Consider the following 22,259-nt stretch of genomic DNA (forward strand, 5'->3'; position numbering starts at 1 on the left):
AGATGATCAGTCCTGGCTTCTCAAAATTCTGTAAACAGGAAAAATCTGAAAACAGGAAACATAAGGGCAACAGTTATATAAAATCGTCCATTTTAGTTTTGTCCACAAAAATAATCATGAAACAATAAGCAGTAAAGACTGCATTTCCGTATCTGTAAGCAATAAAATAATAAATTATTATGCAGTATATATACTGCATAATAATTTATTATTTTATTGCTTACAGATACGGAAATGCAGTCTTTACTGCTTATTGTTTCATGATTATTTTTGTGGACAAAACTAAAATGGACGATTTTATATAACTGTTGCCCTTATGTTTCCTGTTTTCAGATTTTTCCTGTTTACAGAATTTTGAGAAGCCAGGACTGATCATCTTTTATTGAACAATCAAAAATATATTTTTTTTTTTATTTAGCCTCCTGTAGAAATACAGTTTAGAGTAACTATACAGATACTGTATACTGTATATTTATTTTTTATTCTGTATTTTAAGATTAATAAACCATGATTGCAAATTGCTACAATATGGCTAAATAAAAAAAATATATATTTTTGATTGTTCAATAAAAGATGATCAGTCCTGGCTTCTCAAAATTCTGTAAACAAGAAAAATCTGAAAACAGGAAACATAAGGGCAACAGTTATATAAAATCGTCCATTTTAGTTTTGTCCACAAAAATAATCATGAAACAATAAGCAGTAAAGACTGCATTTCCGTATCTGTAAGCAATAAAATAATAAATTATTATGCAGTATATATACTGCATAATAAAAATATTAAATTTTTTAATCAAAAATGTTATAACATTAAGCAAAAATAAGTGTTAGAATGTGTTGTGTGTTATTGTTATAGTCTCTGACATATACTGTATCTGTGTGTTTTTTGGAGTGTGTGCGTGGAAAATAAAACGTTTTTGGAAAGTTTCAGGATTTTGAAAATTGTAAAAGAAAGGACTGTTGAAATTGTGTAAAATAAAAAAGAAATACTTAAAGGGATAGCTCCCTGAAAATAAACATAAAAGAAGATATTGAGAAATGTCTCCTCTTTTTTTCCCTAAGGTTACCCAAACTGTTCGGTTGCCAACATTCTTCAAAATATCTTACTTTTATGTTCCGCAGAAGAAAGAAATTCATACAGATTTGGAATTACATGAGAGTGAGTAAATGATGATAGAATTTTCATTTTTTGGGTGAACTATTACTTTAAAATTCCATGTTAAAATAAATTCAATGTTAAAAAAAAGAAAGAAATGTAATTATTCAATTAAGGACTTTTATTAAGGCATTTTCATTAGTCACAGAGTTTTGGCCCCCACTGTATAAGCAGCAAGAGTTTATTCTCTTAAATTTGATACAACTATATGATACAACTATTTGATACAACTATATTTAAGACTTTTTATTCTGTCATTACCCTTTCATTTCTCCTTTCTTGATCTCTGGATCTCAGCGCTCCAGTTGGTCCTGCTGCAGATATCTGGAGCAGTCCGAAACTTTTTTCACCTCACTGACATTTAAAGGCTCAGAGCACATGGGGCAAACCGACTCGGCCTCTAAGAGCCTGAAACAAACGCATACAAATACAGAAAATCAATGGATGGGTGGGTGACTAGATAGATGGGCCATGGATGGATGAGACTTACTGGGTGAACTGCGAAATGAGAGCGGGGAAATCACAGTGTGGGCAGACACACCAATCCTCCTTGACCATGTGACGACCCTGAAAATAATGACACACACATCTATCAGACAAACTGCGACTGCATATACACACTAAAAGGTCAAGTCAAGTTTATTGTCATTCCTCTCCTTACAGACACAGACAAGTAAAGAATGAAATATAGCACCTAGAAAGGAAGTTAAAATAGGGACTGGGTTTCAGGCAGAGGAAGAGGCTGATGAGCGGTTCTCTGTGACGTTTACACTGTGGAACTGAAGCAGTAGGCTGCTTGTGTTCGGTCAGTGCAGTGATGCAGTAGATTAAGTTGTCTGTACTCACTGTGGCGATACAGTAGGGCAGATTGTTTTTGCAGCCGGGACAGAGCAGCTCACAGTCAGGCAGGCTGAAGCCGCAGTAGGGACAGGGTGAGCTCTCCTCCTCCACCTCAGAAGTATCTGGACGACTGATGGAAAACAGAAAAGGGTCAATGATTGGGTCACTGCAACACAGAGGTATTTCACACATTTAACTCAAAGCAGTTTAGAAGTTAAAATATTTCTGTACATATACAGAAAAAATAAAACTCTCACATACCATGGGTAAAAAAAACAAAAAAAAAATAAACAAAAAACAGAAAGAAAAAACATTTTACAAAATGCAAAGTACAGGGTATCTGCAGGATTTTTAAGCTCAGATTTAAAATACAATTAGGGCAAAGTCTATAGTCACATATTAAACTGTAAAATGACTGTAAAAAGCATGATTTACAGTTCAGTTTTTCACAAAACAAACAGTTTTATAAAATGATGAACTTTACATTTCAGCCTTTAAACCATTTTTAAGAAAATGGATGAGTCAACAGCATCAATTATTATATGAATTTAAACATTTATTACAATTACAAACAATTATAACAATACTTCTGTGCAGCTTTTGTACACTGTATTTCAGAACAAGTTTGTTTACTAACCATCTGCAATCCAGTTTAAACCAGTGGTTTTCAACAAGAGGGTCAGGGCCCAGAAGAGGGCCTCAAATTACTGAAATAATTTAAAATAAGACAAAACAAGCTGGAACTGAAACCGAATTCCGAGACACTGACACAGCTTTTTGGAAAACGTGCTATGACATGACTTGACCTGACTGGGATATATGAGCTAGTCTAACTTTAAATGTTTTGATTTCTCTACATGTAAAACTCTTGTAAATTAATAAAATCTTAAAATGCCATGGGCATTTTTATAAAGAATATACATTTTTCCAGTTATGCCAAACTCTAAAATACTTTGAGTAGAAACTGTGAGTCAAAAATATATTTTTTAAAATCCTTATCCAGTAAATTAGGATTGACAGGAAAAGTCATGTAAATTCAATGGTTAAAAACAGTGGGAACCCTAAAGAACATTCGGCTCTTAAAACTTAGGGAATTCCATCCATTTTCCAAACTGCTGTACCCTCTGCATGGTCGCAGGGGGCTGGAGAACTTATGGAATTCTAAAACGTTATTAATTCTAATTATTTAAGTAACTCCTGGACACTCCTATTTTTATTTACTTATTAAAAATGTTTTAGTGGAGAAAGGGGTGATTTGAATCAGTGGTGTAGGCAGAATTTTATTTTTGGGCGGGCCTGGGCAAAATGAGCGGGCACTAGTAACTAACGGATGGAGTCGGACTCAATATTCAGGTCATTTCAATCTTCTTTCAGTTTTCTTTCCCTCGTTAGTGCGAGTTTTTAAAAGTCCTTTTTACAGAATTATGCAACTCATCAAGAATTAGGCAAAAACACATTTTATTTATTTTAGTAATTTGAGATGTTATACTAGTTTTGTAATTGCGTTAAAATAAACAACAATTATTTAACAAATATTATATTTGTATAATAAACTGCGGGGGGGGCCTATTCATCAGAGTGGGTGGGCCTGTGCCCGTCAGGCCACTCCGCTGCCTACGCCCCTGATTTGAATATTGTTGTGGACAATGGAGGGGCCCTGGAGTCAAAAAGTTCAGGAACTGCTGGTTTAAACAGAAGCTGAATGCACTGAAATAGCATTGCACTTGATGCACCATTTACAGCTTTTACCTTATTTGTATCTTCTTTTTTTAGTGAATCAAGTGCTACAACAAAGCACAGACAGCCTGTGCAAATAAACAACTCTATTAATGGCTGCAATTTATTCTCAGTATATTTCCCTTCAGTGTCTTACCGGACCATGGCCTCGATTTTCTTCTTGTATTTGAGATCAATCTTGTTACGATATTCTGGTCTCATCAGCATAGAGGCAAAGCTGAAGGCAGAGTTCTTTAGTCCAGCACGATGACATTCAATAACCGCTGATGTGAGGATGGGGACAATGTCTGTAGGCCATACACACACACACACACACGCACTGCTTTATGCTACATTAAAGGTGGATTCATGTTAGCTAAAAAAGGCATAATGTTCAGGGAAACCACAAAGAATATGAAAGAGATGTCTCGATACACTGAATAAACTGCTGTTGTGTGGAAACAGCTCATTACTCATCACTGTCGTAAAACTCTTAAAGCATTTCAATGATGTCTGGGTCATTGTATAATTAGCTTACAAGGCACAAGTGATCCAAGAGATCTATTATTGACTGTTAAACCAGTGATACAGACGCAGAGGCTGTCATCTCCTCTCTATAGAAGAAAATGTCTAGTGGATCTGACAGCTGTAACAGTACTGAAGTATGTACTGTATGTGTGTGTGTAAGTAGCTGTACAATAGAGGCTCACGGGATGGGAATCTGCTGATGTTGTTGGACACACGGATAAGCATTCGGGCCCCCTTTAAATGATCTCCTCTTTTGACATGGATCTGAAAAATTTATGAAAACACAAACATCTAAAACGTTACAGAACAGTGAATATCTTACGAGTACAATTTACAGAATTCTCTTTCACCCCCTTACATGTTTGTTTATTCGGTTTTCTTCTTTAAATAAATATGAAATATAAATAGTAAACTGGGGCTGCAAAAAGTATTTGAACACTTTTGTTCACTTAAACCACATTTAAAATGAATGCTTAAAATATTAGATACAAACCATCAAATCTAGTGATGCACAACCAACAGGTATCAATAAAAAAAAAAATTTGAAAACCGGGAAGATATTTAAATGTTTCTGAAAGTCTCTTATGATCACCAAAGCTACAATTATTTGATAAAAATAAAGTAAAATCAGGGATATTGTAAATGTATTTCCCACCTTCACTAGTATGTAGCTGTGCAGGATCATCAGGTTTGTGGCCATCTCTGCTGGGATCTTAATGTGCTGTGTCTGAAGCTCAGCGTACATGCTGAACAAAACATCATGGGCATTCCTGTAGTTTCCTACAACACATAACACACACACACACACACACTTTAAGTGTGCTTTACAAAAAACACAGGGCGGGAATTCCCTAAGAAGTTATTATCTTCTTATTCTCACACTCTGAGTCTGCATTGGTGAAACACGCTCCCAAAAATTTGCGCTTAACGCAGTAACAGTGAATGACTGTTAAGTAAATTAATTATTATAATTATTACACTACATGGATAACCAAAAAGCATTGAAACCAGACCTGCAGATTGCTCCTCTCTGGCGATAATAATAGCAGTTCTCGCTGCCTCTCTGTACTGTTTGAGAGCCATGTACAACCGGAACAGATATTTTGCATCCTAGGAAACAGCAGAACCAACAAACATTATCTAGTCGATACACTTTTTCTGATAACACACTTCTGATGCTAATGTATATACTAATATCATCAAATGAGGTAGACCATCCTATACAAATGATTTGCTCGGAATCAAACCATTTTCCAACAAAAACAGTTCAAATAACTACAAAACAAAGACACACAGTCAGAATATGAAGTAATAAAGCAGAGGAACTTTACCGAAACACACTTTGACATTGCACACAGACACACACACATGCGCACACACACACACACACACACACACACACACAAGTGCCTTCTGCTGGGTCACCACAAAGGGAAATATCAGCAGATGCAATGAGCTACTCACGGCAAGAGACTACACACATGCAGTGACACGCAAGAGAGAGGAGATGAGTGAGAGATGATGAGTGTAAGGACAACAGGAACCAATCAGATAATGAGAGCAACAAAACATTTACAGTATATAAATGCAAATATCAATAGATGCTTGTTTTGAAAACAGGAACTTGAATGGTTCACTGCCCACATTTTCAAAAGACTACACACATTTACAAAAGAAAAACCTGACAATAAATGATACAGTAAAAGGTAATGTTAGAGCCGCCTGGAGCAATTAGATAATCCTCATGTGTCTAAGTTAATCAAATGTCAATGAAAGGGTCCTATCAAGTGAAAGTCCTGGAGCAAGGAGTGATGTCATGGAACATACAGGAAATAAACATTTACAAATAGTTCTGACTCCAAATTCAGATTGGATGTTGTGTTCAGCTATAGCAACAGAACTATATTAATATTTTGTGTAGTCTATACAAATGCAGCAAGTTGCTACACTTCCATTCAAAAGCGGTAAGATATTTAAAATATCTGTAACAGTCTATTTAAAAGTCTCTCTCACCATGGCTACATTTATTTGATTAAAACTACAGTAAAAACAGTATTAATTTCAAGTATTATTACATTTACCCCTGTGATACTGAATTTACAGCAGCATTACTCAAGTCTTCAGCGTCACATGATCCTTAATGCTGATTTGCTGATCAAAAAACATTTTTTTAGTGAAAACCATTGTGCTGCTTAATATATATATATATTTTAATTTTTTTTGATGATGATGAACAAAGTTCAAAAGAACAGGATTTATTTGAAAATTACTTTTTTTAAACAATTTACAAGTCTTCACTCTCACTTTTGATCAATTTATTTCATCTTGCTAAACAAAATTATCTTTTTTTTTAATTATTTTTTTTAATAAACTAAAATAAACTATATTTCTTGGAATAAGAATGTCTTATTCCAATTCATTAAGTTCCAAGAAACCAAGTTACTTAAGTCCAATTAATGTATTAAACAAGATTCCAATTTAAATTTCATTTTTGATTTCATTCCAGATGATACAGTCATTTTTCATTTACAACTCTGTGTCTGTGTCATGTTTTCAATACCTTTGGCATTCCGTCACTTTCCCCCATCAGATAATCAATAAGCTGATTGGTTAGAGCTTCATCCTTTGCTTCCCCTACCTGTTAAAAAGACAGTGATAAATCATTAATACAGAAATGAATTATAATTATTTGTTAAGAATAATGGCTGCACTATAAATCTATAACATTTTTGTATTACAAAAAAAAAAAAGACAAACAAAAAGCAAGTGAATTCAAGCATCAAGCAACATTGCAATGTGCAGTATGAAAGATTGATATCCGTTTATTTCTTGCCTTCAAAAACCATTATCTAGAGATGGGAATCAGATGGGATCTGGTGATACGACTGATCTCTGGGTAATACTATTCTTTTCTACATTTCATACACTTGTTCAGAATTGTGGTCAATCTTCTAGTGAAACGTTTAGAGTGAATACTGACATATTTTGAGCAAAAACATCCCAATTCTTTGAAAGATCCCTTCCAATATTAACCAATACTGATTTTTACAAATATATCTCATTATTGTGCATCCCCCTTTTTGACAGATGATGTGAACTGTAGTGTAGTAAAGAGCGAATTAGTTCTTCCCCCAGCTGTACTCACTGTCTCAATGGCCATCTCTATAGCCAAACTGTCATCAGAGCTAGGACATTTCAAAAAGTGCTTCAGCGCCTGTGTGTGGACAGACAGACACAAATATATTAATAAGCATTTAATGACTGAGGTAATTAGCACAGTCAGTTGAGCAAAGAACCTCTTTGGAGATAATGAGCGAAGAGAGAAGGGAAACCAAGTTTGACGAAAAGTGAGAGCTTGAAAGACAGAGGAAGTGCACTAGGGATGCACCAATACCGATACTGGTATCGGTATCGGGCCCGATACTGAGCTCCTGTACTCGTCACACCGAGTCTGGGAAAAAACATTGAAGTTGAGGTTTGCATGAAGCTGGGTGACAGCATGCCCAGGAGACTACAGGCTGTCATTAAGGCTAAGGGTCGCCCGACTAAGTATTGATAGTTGTGTAAATACTGTCATACTAACAGCGGTCTAATTTTTTGGTTGATTGTAATCCATTACATACCTTTCTATCAAAGTTATCTAACATTATCAAGCTGAATTTGTTCTGACACAGTTTAACTTTGAGTTCTTGTTATATTTTATTACCATTTTCTAAACTATAGCGAATAAACTGTGATAATGTGAGAAATGTTGAAGGTGTCTGAATAAATTTTGGTTTGACTGTATCTATTTGATAAATGAAGTTAACCAACTAACATTATACGTACTCTTTTGGTTTCTGTACCCAATATTTTAAAAATTTACAAATGCAATAAAATATTGGTATCGGTACTCGGTATCGGCATGTACCAAAAATAAAAGTATCGGTATCGGGCGAGAACTGGAAAAAGTGGTATCGGTGCATCCCTAGCACTCAGGCATGGGAGTGAAAGATAAGAAAGGAAGCACACACAGTTCTCGTACCCTGCTGTACTGTCCACACTTCTGAAAGAACTTCCCAGCATGAAGATGATTCTTCTCCCCCTCAAAATACAGCGCTATGCTCTGATAGTCCTCTATTGTAGCCTCCGAACCTGGACACATGCACAGAACATGACAGAAAAGTAATCCAGAATATTTCTTAATAATATTATTAATAAAGTAGTCTCACAATTTGAAATATACCCATATCTTCACTTAATTGTGATATTGTGAAAACTACTATCATTTCCATCTTTAAAATTCTGAGTTTAATATTTTATCAGCACATATATGATGGGGACATGAAAATGTACTGCATTCACCGATGATGTCAGCGTAGATCTCCATCTGCCCGTGCTGCTGGGCAAGCTGAAAAGCTTCATCGCTGCAACGTGACAAAACCAGGAACTGGATCGCTGAGCCGTAATCACTCAAACGCAGGAAAAACCTGCGCAGTCACCGAACATTTATCACACTAACAGAACATCAAGACGAGCAAAGAACTTGAAATAAGGACAGGTGTTTAACCCTAATGATCTGGAAATGCACTTTCACTGGTTGGGAATTCATTTTGTAAAAGAAGAGAAATGTTATCATTTAATTTCCTAGACACACAGGGGTTTTTGGGGTTTCTCTCTTTACTCACCTGGCCACCATTTTGGCTCCTTCGATGGACTGAGTTTCTCGTACGATGCGGACAGCCTCCTCAGGGCTGTTAAGATGCTCCAGTAGGATTCGAATGACGTTGTCCCAGTCTCGTGCGCTTTCATAGGCCATTGCTGCCTCTTTATATCTATAAACATACACAAAATTTGGAAAGTGGCAATTCGAGGAATGCTGGACTAGGTGTTTCTTGAATGTGGTTTTACGATAATGTTCATAACACAAGGACACACGTTTTCCTGAATAAACACTGTAACTTTCAGAATTCAAGTATTCCTATTCAGAGAGAAAAAGACCATTTAATTAAACTGAGCTGAAAACACATTCCATACTTCACAAGCCATTGACTTTCAGTCAATCAGAAACATTTTTTTTTAAAATTTGTATGCTGAAAATATTTTTTTCTTTTTGAAAAAATGCGCAATGCTGTATCTCAAGTAACACAGTACTGCACAACAGTCAACAGCAAAAACAACTGTTTAATTCTAATGAGAGGGTAGAATTATTTTTTTATTCGGAAATTGTGGATTTTTTTTTCTGCATTTTGGTGGAAAATCTTTAATAACAGTATATACATACATACATATACAGTGGGTACGGAAAGTATTCAGACCCCCTTACATTTTTCACTGTTGTTGGAGTGTGTTTTCTTGGAGCGAATGTACTGCATTTGGTACATACTTGCCATCCGCCTCCTTTGCCTTAGCGTACTGCAGGTGAATCTTTGGGGAAGTCACATGGGGCAAGAGCTCGCCCACCTTTGCCCTGAGTTAAGAGATCAACATTAGCTACAAATTAGCCACAAATCACAGGTTTCCACAGCGCAACATTCAAATCTGTGATGTTTTGCTGTGAAGTTGCATTACCAGTTTTTGCAGCGTATGTAGACTGAGGCAGCTTTGTCATAGTACTGGCCTTTCTCATACAGCTGAGCCGCTTCTGAATATTGCTGCACACAAAAAGCATTCAGTCAACAACAAAAACAATTTGAATCACAGCATACTACTCTTTAACGGAGGCAAATAAGAGTGATTTGTATGTTAATGAACACACATACATAAACACAAACACACACCTTCATGCTTTCCAGAATGGCTCCACAGTCTTTCTTCAGAGCTCTGCTGGGGTGTTTGATGGCCTGGTTGGCTCCTCTACGAATGTCACCCATACGAATAGACATACGAGCCACTCCTGCCAGACAGCTCTCATCATGATCCTGGAACTACAAACACACATATCAGGATCTCCTGCCAGCTATGGTCACTGAATGAGCAAACCTTCACCCTCTCTGCTCCTTTATGGTGGAATGAGATGCCAACCTCCACCCATCACATCTTTCAAGAAGCAGCTGAATAAACCTGCCATTGTACACTACAAATATTGTTGGCTCTTAGAGGAATTAGCTTTTCCTACTCTTTTGGAAGTAATGTAAAATGCAGGATCTATTGTCTATGCTCTATTCCATGAAAGAAAGATCTCTCTTCCGGAGATCATCATTTCACAAACATGCAGACACTCACCTTGTTGTTTCCTGTTATGCCTTTCTCGTAGTGAGCCAGTGCATTTGTATAATCTCCACTAGAGGGCGACACAACAACATATGACATTACATCAACAGCAATAACACCGACTTATTCTTTCAGACTCATCTAGCAGTACAGAAAACAAGTCCATGTTACAATCAGGTACAGGAAAATGTGCATGAGCATGTGATGTCTCCAAAACTTATGTAACTAACTAATGTAATGTAGCTGACTTACACAAATTCCAGCTGTATGGCATATTCTTTAGAAATAAATGGGATCTCATCAGGGTCCAGTCTTTTAGCCAGCTGTAACGCACTGTCCCAATGCTGCAGGTCCCTTCTCATCTAAACACACAACAGCTCAACTGCTACAGTAATAAAAGTAACTTGGGAAGTATATACTAAGATGCACACATGTGAATTTTCATGCGTGTGTGCGCATGTCTATTTTACCTCCAAAGCTGCCATAGGATAAGAAGAAGTCAGATACAAGTCCTGGGCTCGGTTGTAGTCATTGCAGAACATGGCCAAATGACCAGCCAGCAAATTTTGATCTTCAATTCCCTACAGACACAGTTGAAGAAAAACACTTCATTGCATTAAACATTTTAAACTTCTCTTGTTCCCCAGACACAAAATTGCTCTGTTCCAAAACTTGATGCTTCGCTGCTTACTACCTAAATGGACACTTTTCTCAGACTGATGTCATGTTTCAACAGGTATTGACATACACACTATATCACCTTGGCACTAACTTACAGCAAACTAGTTAATGCTGCCGTGTGAGCATTACTTTCTCCGTGAGAGATACATGCGATGCTTCGATTTTAGGGGGCAGATGCACAGCTTTTGGAACAGCTTTGAATCAGCAGTGCAAGTACTGTATGGTGCCTTATAGTCGCAATGCAACAGAAGTAGAGACAGATCTTTTCTTCCATACATATCCATTATCAGAAAATAATTCATTTGTTGTTGATAGGATAGTCGCAGATCTTAATGCGAGCTTGCGGTCGATTGTAAAAAAGGGGCAGGGTTTATACTGACAAAATAACTGGAGAAGTCTGGAATACTTCACCAGAGTCAGAGTCTGTCGTTTCATGACATTTTGATTAAAAATTACATTGTCAATTTTTTAAATGAAACATATGCATGGATGAATTATTCACAATAAGATCAGTAACATGCATTTAGAAAATAGGAATGGTGAATTTCCATTTTATGCCAGGTTTAAAACGCTGTCTACTGAGGCACGAGCTAGTGACGTGTGGTCACACCTTGATGTCCTCTAGGGACATGACCATGCCGACGTTTCCCATCATGCGGTATACTCTGATGGCCAGTTCAACCTCCATGTGATGCAGACATGCCCTGCCCAGCTCACCCCACGCCTCGGTTCTGTTCAAAGCTTTACAGATATTCCACGCATCAGAAAACCTGCACACACAAACATACTGTAATGAATGCTGCTGAAGAAATCTGAAGTCAAATTAGATGCAATCACTAATACATTATGCATCCAACAACCATGCTTCCAGAAGCATTGAGGTTTGTATTATTTGGCTTGATTTAGTTAAGCCTGCACAATAAACTAGCAAATCAAACTACTGTAGCATGAAAATACCTTTTGAGCATAATAGCCTGTTGCAGTAACGACTGGAGTTTGTCTTTACTGGTGTCACTGTGTGGGTTGTTGAGGAATGAATGCGTGTTCAGAACCACACTATTAATCTTCCCACTCTGGGTCTGACATGTCAGCTCCCCGTTATGCAACAGCAAGGGCTTATGGGAAAATGGCAACTTGGTGGCACCAACTAGAATCACTTTAGAACCTAAAGAAAAACACACACACACACATAAAAATAAACAAAAATTCCGTAGCAGTGAAGTCTGTTTCAATACCTAAATAAAACAAACTGTCTAGCACAGGGCACTGATGATTAGAGAAAAAAAAAAACGAGAACTTATTCAGAACAAATTCAATTTCACAGGTGAAACACAGGTGAACACGTTTAAACAAAGTTCTGAAGCATTTGCATTCTTTCACTGTACTAAACAAAATATTACGTATAAGCTTAATACACAACGGTAATACCATTAATACCATTCTTCACATAATTTGACAATTTGAGGCTTATCTCTCCAAGGCACTGTCTTTTTTTTCCTCAAAACGATTGAAAGAACGTCTAACAGATTTCAGTTTTACCCTGTATGGTGTCTTTGTGGAAGGCATACGTGTAAGCTTTGTCCTCCTCATACGCCACAAACACGCCCTTATTGCTGAACCAGTTTTCCCACAATACCCCTTTAATGGCAGGAGAGAAGTCTGGGATCTCAAACACGGAATCATTCACCTGTAGGAAATATAGACTTCACTTGGTTTAAAGTTTGACATTAGCCTCTCAGCAATGTCTTACTACTGGTCACTAAAGAGATAGTCCTCCCAAAAATGAAAATTCTGTCATCATTTATTGACCCTCATGTTATTCCAAACCTGCTTGGCTTTCTTTTATCTGGAAGTCAATGGTCACCACAACTGTTTGGATACCAACATTGTTCAAAACATCTTCCGGAGAGAAGAAAGTAAGTCACACAGGTTTGGAACGACATGAGGGTAAGTCATTTCGGGTGTACTATCCATTTAAGAGAGGAAATATGGGTAACACTTTATAATAAGGTGTCATTTGTTAACATTAGTTAATGTATTAAGTAACATGAACTAACAAGTTACAGTATTTCTAAATCTTTGTTAATGTTAGTTAATGAAAATACAGTTATTCATTGTTTGTTCATTTTAGTTCACAGTGCATTAACTAATGTTAACTAATTAACCTTATTGTACAGTGTTAGCGAAATATGTTTGTTTGTGTATACCGGGCAGTATAGGAAGCTGTCACTTTTTTCATCAATAAAAACAAGACGTGTTCCATTGGGGTCTGGAAAGACTTTGCGTACACCCACTGTGTGGCGATACTCATTCACACTTTGCCAGTCTTCAAAATAAAAACACTGAATCAAGCCGGTCTACAGAAAGAAAGAGAAAGAAAGATGAGCAGAAAACCATAAAGAATGATACAAATTTAGGTAAATAAGGTACATGAGGTCATGATATATCACGAACAGTCACACTAAAGGGCACATATTATGCACACTTTAGTTCCTTATTGCTTTTATAAAACTACGAAATGTTAAGGACATAAACTTTCATTAAATATTATTTTAATAAGCATCCTTTGCTAGAGGATATAGTAGATATACCATATATAAATAACAGAACTATAATATATTATTAACAGAAACTGGGAATGTCAATATAGGTAGATTAACTAACCACAATTAATTCGGTTTACAAAGTTTCAAGAACTCTTGGTTCTTCAATAAAAACAATAGTTATTGAGAGGGAAAAAATAAATGCTGTTTGATTTCAGTTTACATATTGATTGCACTTTTTTAGCATCTTATTTAAATTGTTAGATTGTTTTAATGTATTAATAATAATAATATTAAAGCTGCAGTCCGTAAGTTTTGCCTCTGTCGCCATCTCTGTTTGAAAACCTGGAATTGCAGCTGTGTGTGGAATTATCTTCCTTGCGTGGGTTGTGCTCAGGCATGGTTCTAGCGCGGATGAATCTAATGTTCTGAAGAGTATGTGTGGCAGTCAGTCACCGCACCGGTGTGGATATTTACTGTACTTCGCAATCTTGATTCTCAAATGATTAATGTTAACAACATCAGCATTGGTGACTCTGAGTATAGTGTATTAGCGTGTACATTTCAATTTCTGCACAGTCTAATCTAATTGTCATACTCTTCGAATTTCATATTAAGACATTCTTTTAACCCAAAAAGCAAATTATGCTCCCTTCGAACTGGGTTTCTTTAAAAAAAAATCTTTGTAATCCCAGGCTATCTAATGTTACAGACTGCAGCTTTAATAATAATTTAAATAATACTATATCCACTATGCTGGCATTGTCATGTGAAATATGATGTAAAGCTATGTCGCTGTTCCTTGCCATTTACAAATATTATGTCTCCTCTCACGTGGCCTAATTGCATAGTAACGTGTCCTTCAGACGCGCGATTCAGAATCTCATCCAGGGTTTTTCATCTAACGTTTAATGAATGCTGCATTTTGGACATACTAGTTTTTGCATACTGTATAGTAAGGAATTAGGTGAAGTATGCATTTTATAAAGTATATTTTAACACAAACCAATCAGCATCCAAGACCTACTATCGGTTTAATAAAACGAGGTAAGGGAGAAAAACAAGATGTATATGTGAATGACTCACGTCCGTCCCATAATACAGAAACTCAGAGGTGAGAGCATGACTGAGTATGCGGTATTTCTGATCGGGTTCTGGGAACAGTTTCGTCTGTCTGTCCTCCTGAACAACCTGCTCATCTCCATCAATCTTTCATACACACACGCGCACACACAAATTAAAACAACAAGCAAGATGAAAAAGCTGACAGTCATAAACTCATCTTTTTTTTTTCACATAATTGTCTTCTTACCACATGCAACTGGACTTTCCCCTCAAACAAGGCAGCAGCATAGTCACAGTTCAGACACATACTGGCCACTGTCCCTAAATACTCCGTGTCTTTTACACGCTCCACACCTGAAACACACACATGCACACTTTAAGGGGTAGTTCACCCAAAAATGAACATTCTGTCATCATTTACTCACCATCATGTCATTCCAAAACCCCATGAGACACAAGATTTCGAAACACAAATTAAAAATTATTTTTACTGAAACCTGGTAAGTTTCTGTCCCTCCATTGAAAGTCCAGGTAATCAAAACTTAGACGGTCATAAAGGTGTCGTAAAACAAATCCATATGAATTGAGCAGTCTTGTGAAGAAATATGATTGCTTTATAAGATGAACAGATTTAATGTAGGTTTTTATTCACATATAAAACAATGTACATAGAGTGCATCACATGTGGTAAACACTGAAGCTTGTGTATGCGTCACATGCTAGAACAAACCTCACTGGTTCTCATGCATGGAGCATGCATGTTTGAGCTTTCGTGTTTACCATATGTGACGTGCTATATGTATGTGTGTCAATCATTCTTTAGATGTAAATAAATGGCTAAATTAAATCTGCTCATCATATAAAGTGACTGTAACTCTTCTGAGGACTTGGATTAAACTGCTTGATTCATATGGATTCGTTTTACACCTCTGACCATTTTGGAGCTTCTAAGTTTGGCTACCTGGACTTTCGGTGGAGGGATTAAAAATATCTTGATTTGTGAAGAATAACCAAAGTCTTATGGGTTCAGAACAACATGAGGGTGAGTAAATGATGACAGAATTTTCATTTTTGGGTGAACTTTCCCTTTAAATATAGAAAGTCAAAAGGTTCTCACTTACCACTGTCTCCTAATGCATAAAACCATGCTCTGTTATTCATGCCTACAGCAACATGATATGGTCCCACAGCTATGAAACTAGGCTCCACCTCCACTGCAATAGCAACGGGGGACTCCTGAGAAGAGATAAAATACTATCGATAAATTATACTTTTACATCTTCTGTAAAAAAAAGCTTTCTGGCAAAAACACTAACTTGCTATGCAGTTACTCAAGTGCTCTGAATCATTCTACGGGTCTTGCTAGATGGCGAAAAAACAAGGTACTCACATGCACATGCTCACAAAGCTTATGGGTAGGCACTAGGCAGGCATCACTTTTACCGTTGGTCACCTTTTTCCAAATCCCTAATGCTGAGTATTAAACATGAATGTAACCTATTTTGCACTACGAGTGCGTATGATAGCTCAAATAGTGCAACTTGTTGAGAAGAGGTGTGCTATTAATTTTCGAAGCAGTCAGAGATGATGAAACGGGTGAAAAAAATCCCTCTGACCATATCAGTAGGTTCTTTTAAGCTGGACCATTACGCGACCACCCAGAGCACACTAGAAACCATCTGCATGTCTGTGTGTCGTCTCCTTACCCCTTCCACCTGGTTGTCGACTGTAACCTCCAACAGGGATGTAAGATAGGCGATTCTAGTGCCACTGCTGTCTCCCAATATGGGCAGCTTGGTGAGGAAGACGTGCAAAGATCCCTGCTGAGAAGATACAGCTAGCAGCTGCCCGTCATCAGTCCAACACATCTGATCAAGTCCTGAGAAAGACACCCACAGAACTAAGAACTAATGCTTTACACACAAATACAGTGCATGAATATGCATCAAATATTAATTCATACCTTTGGTCTCCTCATCCAGAGTGACTATGGCGTACATTTCCTTCAGATCAGTCAAGTCATGTATCTTAATACTGACAGGGAGATATAAGAATGTTATCTAAAAGCACAGGAAGAAAATGTCATTTTCAAAGAGAGTGGTGGATGAAACTGTGATGAGGTGGGATGCGTGTCTGAGATGATGACGGCGTGTTGTAACTGTAATAAGCAGGCCTGAGGATGATGTTACGTTTTAGTCCTTTAAATCAATATATAATGGCTTTGTATGTAAATTGGTTTTGACAACTGGCCAACACGTCGATCATATCAAATGTGGCAGATGGCAGTTATGCAAACAACTATTGTAATGACGTGCATACTAATGAACACTTTTACCAGTTGTCCCCACAGGACGCAGCCTTGTTTAGGGACTGTGAGATGGCGATGCTAGTCAGGCTGTCTTTATGATTGTGGGCTTGAAACAACTCTTGGCCAATCTCACGGATGTGTGTGGAAATGACCACAAAGTAGCCATGTGAAAATCCAATCATGATATAGCCATCCCCATACCTAGAGAAAGAAAGGAAAATGTGCTCAGTATATGAAAGACACACTGTAATGTGCAATTATTTGATTTGAGTGATTTGTTTTCTCTTTGTATTTTTTTTGTGTAATAGCTCTCCGGGTATAAGAAAGGCACCTTATAAATAAAATGTATTATTACAATTATAAAATGACCTACAGCCAGACTGTGACAGGCACATTAAAACGGAGTGTGTTTGTTTGTACCAGCGGTAGGAGATGATGTTGCCGTAACGCTGCTGAAATGCCAGTTCTATGGGGTTATCGGGGTCATTCAGATTAAACAGAAACAGGGTCTTCTTCCCCAAAGCCACACTCACCTGCAAGTTAAAGATTATTTAGTCATTCTGTAGATATTTTTGCATACTTGTGAAACAATGTGAAAAAACAGATCTGGTGGAAGACGCCCAAGTTGTTATCAAGGGATGTTTCTGAGCACATGAAGACAAGATGAGATGGTTCTTAATGGTAAACAATGTCGCAACTAGCTGGTTGAATATAGAATTCAACTGATGTGTAGTCACAGGGTAACGTGCATCAGCTATTTTAACAACAGCATCAAAAGCAGCTAATCCTTTCAGAATTACAAATGATTTAATTATACTATTTAATAAAGTTAGTTTCACTGTTTGTACGGTGATGCTAGACCCAGAATTCATTGGTTTTGAATTTTTATTTGCATCCATAAAGTTTAAAATAAAAAGAAAGTTCATTGCATAATCCCAAATTGTGATTATTATAATTAATTAATTAATAATAGATATATAAATATATAACTACATATAATTATATATATTTATATTGTATATAAATATATAAATTAATTTAATACATGTTATATAATTTATATTTTAAATGTATATTTTCATTAATTTACTGTATATAAAATATAAATTTTAAGTTATATTTTAAAGGGAGCAAGTCAGAAGACAGAGAGATATTTTAAATATATATTTAATCATTTTATTATAATATAATATAATTAATATATGACTTTTACTGTGATGTAAACTTGCTTTTATGTAAAAATTCAAAAATAAATAAATAAAAATGGTGTACAAATATTATTGTAATATAAGATTTTGCTCTTACATTAATTTCTACCTACTGTATAAGTAATATCAGTGTAAAAATGAAGTAAAATGAGCATGTTAACATACAGTGCTTTCTCCTGGAGATGATCTCTCATCTGTTTTCATCACTGAGAACTGAACATCTGCTGGATCTGCTCTCACAGAGGTCTGAAGGAGAGAAAAAGGAGATAAATTATGCTATTTATATGTCTGCATCAACATATACAACATTACAGGATCTCTCTCCCTGACGGACCCTCACGCACCTGCCGAATGGTGTCTCCCTCGTGGTTGCTGATGGTTATGCTGCGGTCTTCACTGCCCAACGCCAGGAGGTTCTGAGAGCTCCAACAGCCACATGTGATTTTCTTTGTGTGCTTACCTACATGTACACACGCATGATGTGGAAACTAGTCACACAGCACTCTATTAAATTCAGTATGCTTAAATTATCAAATTTTACCCAGAATATATAGTAGAATAAAGAGGAAAATATGCTTTTAAAACAGTTTTAAAGTACCAAAACCCCAGAGTTGATTCCATACAGCAAATCTTTTTTTTTTTTGTCTCTGCCCAAAATATGTGTGAAACATATTATAAATATAATTTTTAAATAGAAAATATATTCATTTTCTATTACTATTTTTAACTATTTAATTTTACCCAGAACCGGAATCTTGCGTGAGGTTTGCTGGTTGTAGATGAGCAGGTTTCCTTTAGATGTGCCAACAGCCAACAGTGGCCCAGTTTTGGACCAGAGCAGAAAAGACATCTGATCTCTGCATCAACCAGAAAAAAAACAGCTGTCTCAAAAACAATCCCGATTCAAAGAGTTTCCTCTCAATAACACGCTCGCTCTCTCATCACATCACTCACTTCATGCCACTGTCCAGCTGTGAGGTTTTGTTAACATTTGCATCCCACAAGTAAATGGAACTGGACTTTTCAGCAATCACAGCCAAGATATCGCCATCTTTATCCCAGTCGAGAGATACACAATTCCTGCATGCACAAAAATATCCAAGTATGAGCAACAACAGAAAAGAACGTCAGTCCTGCATTATTATTGCTCTTTAGTTATGCAGAAAGCAAATCACATCAGACCTTTCTCTTCCAATTAGAGTCTCAGATACACAAAAAAAAGCCTGAATGCTCACTTACCCAGGGAGATTTAACTCATTCACCTTCTGTCCATGCCGATCAAAGATTTTTACTAAATTGTCAGGGCTGTGGATATATCAAATATGATATATATATAACTTTTAACTCACACGCTCCCTAAAAAGATTGACTAATAATCCAGCAGTTACTCACCCTGAAACTGCAAGATAGTTTCCTACTGTTTTCTGCCATTTGTATTGCAAACATGATCCAGACCAGGACTTTTCTGACAGCGTGAAAACACGCTGAAAAGAGACAAACATCAAAGTTTCACATCAATACAGTTCGCTGATCAATTACAGTCATACAATATCAGGATCAAATGACCACAAACGACATAACATCAACAAAGATAAAGTTACAACAGTCCAGTTCTTTAGGTCAACATTCTTTTATTAGGAAACACGAAAATATCGAGTTAAAATAGTATATATTATTTTATTTACACGCATTTATGTTTCTCTGCTAAAAGACATGAACTGTTGTTGAGCTAGCTAACTTAACTAGCCGTCGTGCTAACGCTCTTAAAAGCACGCTAACATTCGTCTTCACCAAAGCACATGTGCGCCTCAAACAGCAATATCCCCTTTTTAACACAATGCGACATTGCGTTGTTTTATATATGTAAAAAATATACGTGCCTTCATTTTTGTTTGTCGAAAACGTTACACTTCCCAGGCTGCTTCACTCCGACGCGTCTTGATCTCTCTTAGCAACCGCTTAGCAACAGCCAGTCAGCGTTCAGCAAGGCATGCTTGACAAAACTGCAGCATACGTAGTACGTAAAAGGACATTTTAAATGAGATGATTTGTAAAGTTAAATAAAAAAATAACTCATAGAGAAGTATATTTACCACTTATATTTATTTGATAGCCTACCACCCGTCATAGTCCATCTCTCCTGAGAACCATAAAAAAAGTTTTGAGATTTTTTTTATTATTACATTGATTGGAGCACACGAAACAAATGTAGAAAAAACATCTTTGAAAAAAATATATTTTAATCATATTTTATTCTATGTCCTTTGTAGAGGACGCCAGGACTAAGTTATTAAAAAAAAAAAAAAAAAAAAAAAATATTATTTTAGCATGTGTGTTTGGCTCAGTGTTATTTTTTTTAGGATTACTGATAAACTACTGTCTCTATTTTAGTTTTAGTTACAGTTGTAGTAATGTTGTCATTTTATTAGTTTTGTATGTCTATATAGGTTTTTTATTAAGTTTTATTTCATTTGAGTTATTTCAGTACTTCAACATACAAAATGGAAATGAAATAATATATATATATTGAATGTATTTATATATATGTACATGTATATGTATGTGTCTGTACATACATATGTAGTTGTTTTTTGGTGTTTGGCTTAGTGTTATGTTAGAATCATTATTATACTCATACCTTTTGCTCTTTTAATATTTTGAATTGTTTTTAGCTTTATTTTTTTGTTTTAATTTAAATGTTTAGTTTTGAAATGTTGTTGTATGCGTTTGTGATTTTTATTTAATTTCTTTTATTTTCTTAAATGTGTATATATATAGTATTTAGAGTTTTAGCTTTTAGTTTTAATTACGTTTTATTTGTAAGTCGCTTTGGATAAAAGCGTCTGCTAAATTACTAAAAGTAAAAGATGTGCGTAAACTGTAAACATAAATTGATATTCCCATTTTATTCAATGTATCTATACACTGCATCTAATTTGCCATATTGAAAAAAGAAGTGTTATAATGGGAGCAATAACTGGCAACATGTTCATAAGAATATCTCATATTACATAGGAATATTGATCTATTATAATTTCTTGTTGTGTCTCCCCAAAATGCCTGATCAACATGATGTTTGTCCTGGTGTCCTCTACAGATACATGTATGAAAATTATGCCGTTTCGTAACAAAAAGTTATATTGCGATTTGAAACCCCACGACATTTTTTGAAGATATTTACGACGAACAATTTGAAAATTAGCCAGATTTAAATAATAATTTCAAAACATTATCATATTTCTCTAAGAGTGCTAAATTTGATAATTATGTCAGTATAAGTCATATTTAAAGACCAAGGAGAGGGAGTGTTTATGATCAAACCTCCAAACATTTGATATCTCTAAAGCCCTGCATGTGCTCTGTACAGGACATCCACTTAAAACTGTGGCATGTACGGTCTCAGAGAAATTCACTAAAATATAACGTCCTCTACAGAGGACAAAAGTCCATGCCTGGGTCCCAGGAGCTATTCTATTCTATCTGTAGCACACCTGTAGATACAATTTTGTCTATTTATATATTTTATACATATCTTTATTTTTCATTATCTGTGTGTTGTTGTTGTCTCTGTGTACTGGAAGCTTCTGTCACCAAAACAAATTCCTTGTATGTGCAAACATACTTGGCAATAAAGCTCTTTCTGATTCTGACTTCTATGAGGAGTACCTAAACTCAAGGGTTTGCAGAGATTGTTTCATATGGCAAATAATATTCTGTGTCTGTCTGCCCAAATATATGTGAATCATATTATAAACATAAGTAAGGAATAGCATGATTGAAAGTAATAGTAAGACTCTTTTACTTAAACCTTCACATTTCACAAATATATTACAAAATGTGCAGCAGGGATAAGTTGAAGTATAGTATATATAGAATAGATAAATGAAGGATATGCTAAATAATATACAGTATATATATATATATATATATCCTGAATGATCCATGTGACACTGAGAACAAATATGAAAGTTGAAGACAGTTGTTACATATATTTCTGCTCTGAAACACTTGTCACATACATT

The 22,259-nt window shown here is 35.9% G+C and overlaps 1 protein-coding gene across 2 annotated transcripts; it reads right to left on the bottom strand.

Annotated features, from left to right (window-relative positions):
• Nucleotides 1-6: 6 nt before the first annotated feature.
• On the bottom strand, nucleotides 7-20,191 carry wdr19 (WD repeat domain 19). Of its 2 annotated transcripts, XM_016504699.1 has the most exons (38): nucleotides 20,118-20,191; nucleotides 19,630-19,721; nucleotides 19,477-19,542; nucleotides 19,192-19,317; nucleotides 18,979-19,094; nucleotides 18,582-18,697; nucleotides 18,403-18,483; nucleotides 17,450-17,562; nucleotides 17,057-17,230; nucleotides 16,685-16,755; nucleotides 16,428-16,600; nucleotides 15,843-15,957; nucleotides 14,969-15,075; nucleotides 14,743-14,865; nucleotides 13,321-13,470; nucleotides 12,653-12,800; nucleotides 12,071-12,278; nucleotides 11,724-11,883; nucleotides 10,903-11,013; nucleotides 10,685-10,794; nucleotides 10,445-10,502; nucleotides 10,000-10,146; nucleotides 9,791-9,873; nucleotides 9,606-9,689; nucleotides 8,908-9,054; nucleotides 8,585-8,709; nucleotides 8,265-8,374; nucleotides 7,386-7,454; nucleotides 6,801-6,878; nucleotides 5,705-5,713; nucleotides 5,254-5,350; nucleotides 4,896-5,020; nucleotides 4,423-4,504; nucleotides 3,870-4,020; nucleotides 2,003-2,126; nucleotides 1,647-1,723; nucleotides 1,418-1,564; nucleotides 7-45 (listed from the first exon to the last, which is right to left on the bottom strand). In XM_016504699.1, the coding sequence occupies exons 1-37, from the start codon at nucleotides 20,121-20,123 to the stop codon at nucleotides 1,450-1,452; spliced, it is 4,047 nt and encodes a 1,348-aa protein (XP_016360185.1). In that variant the 5' UTR covers nucleotides 20,124-20,191; the 3' UTR covers nucleotides 7-45; nucleotides 1,418-1,449. The 2 variants fall into 2 exon arrangements, with proteins under 2 accessions (XP_016360185.1, XP_016360186.1); XM_016504700.1 differs by lacking the exon at nucleotides 5,705-5,713.
• Between the last annotated feature and the right edge of the window lie 2,068 nt (nucleotides 20,192-22,259).

This window comes from Sinocyclocheilus anshuiensis, unplaced genomic scaffold (genome assembly GCF_001515605.1).
Source record: "Sinocyclocheilus anshuiensis isolate Anshui unplaced genomic scaffold, SAMN03320099.WGS_v1.1 scaffold86, whole genome shotgun sequence".
In the NCBI taxonomy this organism is placed as follows: Eukaryota; Metazoa; Chordata; class Actinopteri; order Cypriniformes; family Cyprinidae; genus Sinocyclocheilus; species Sinocyclocheilus anshuiensis.

Coding starts and splice junctions, on each gene's coding strand:
- wdr19 (XM_016504699.1), bottom strand. Junction 16,756..17,056: donor GCGTCCTGTGGGGACAACTG/GTAAAAGTGTTC, acceptor TCTCCCTGTCAG/TATTAAGATACATGACTTGA. Junction 8,375..8,584: donor GATCTACGCTGACATCATCG/GTGAATGCAGTA, acceptor GCATGTGTCCAG/GTTCGGAGGCTACAATAGAG.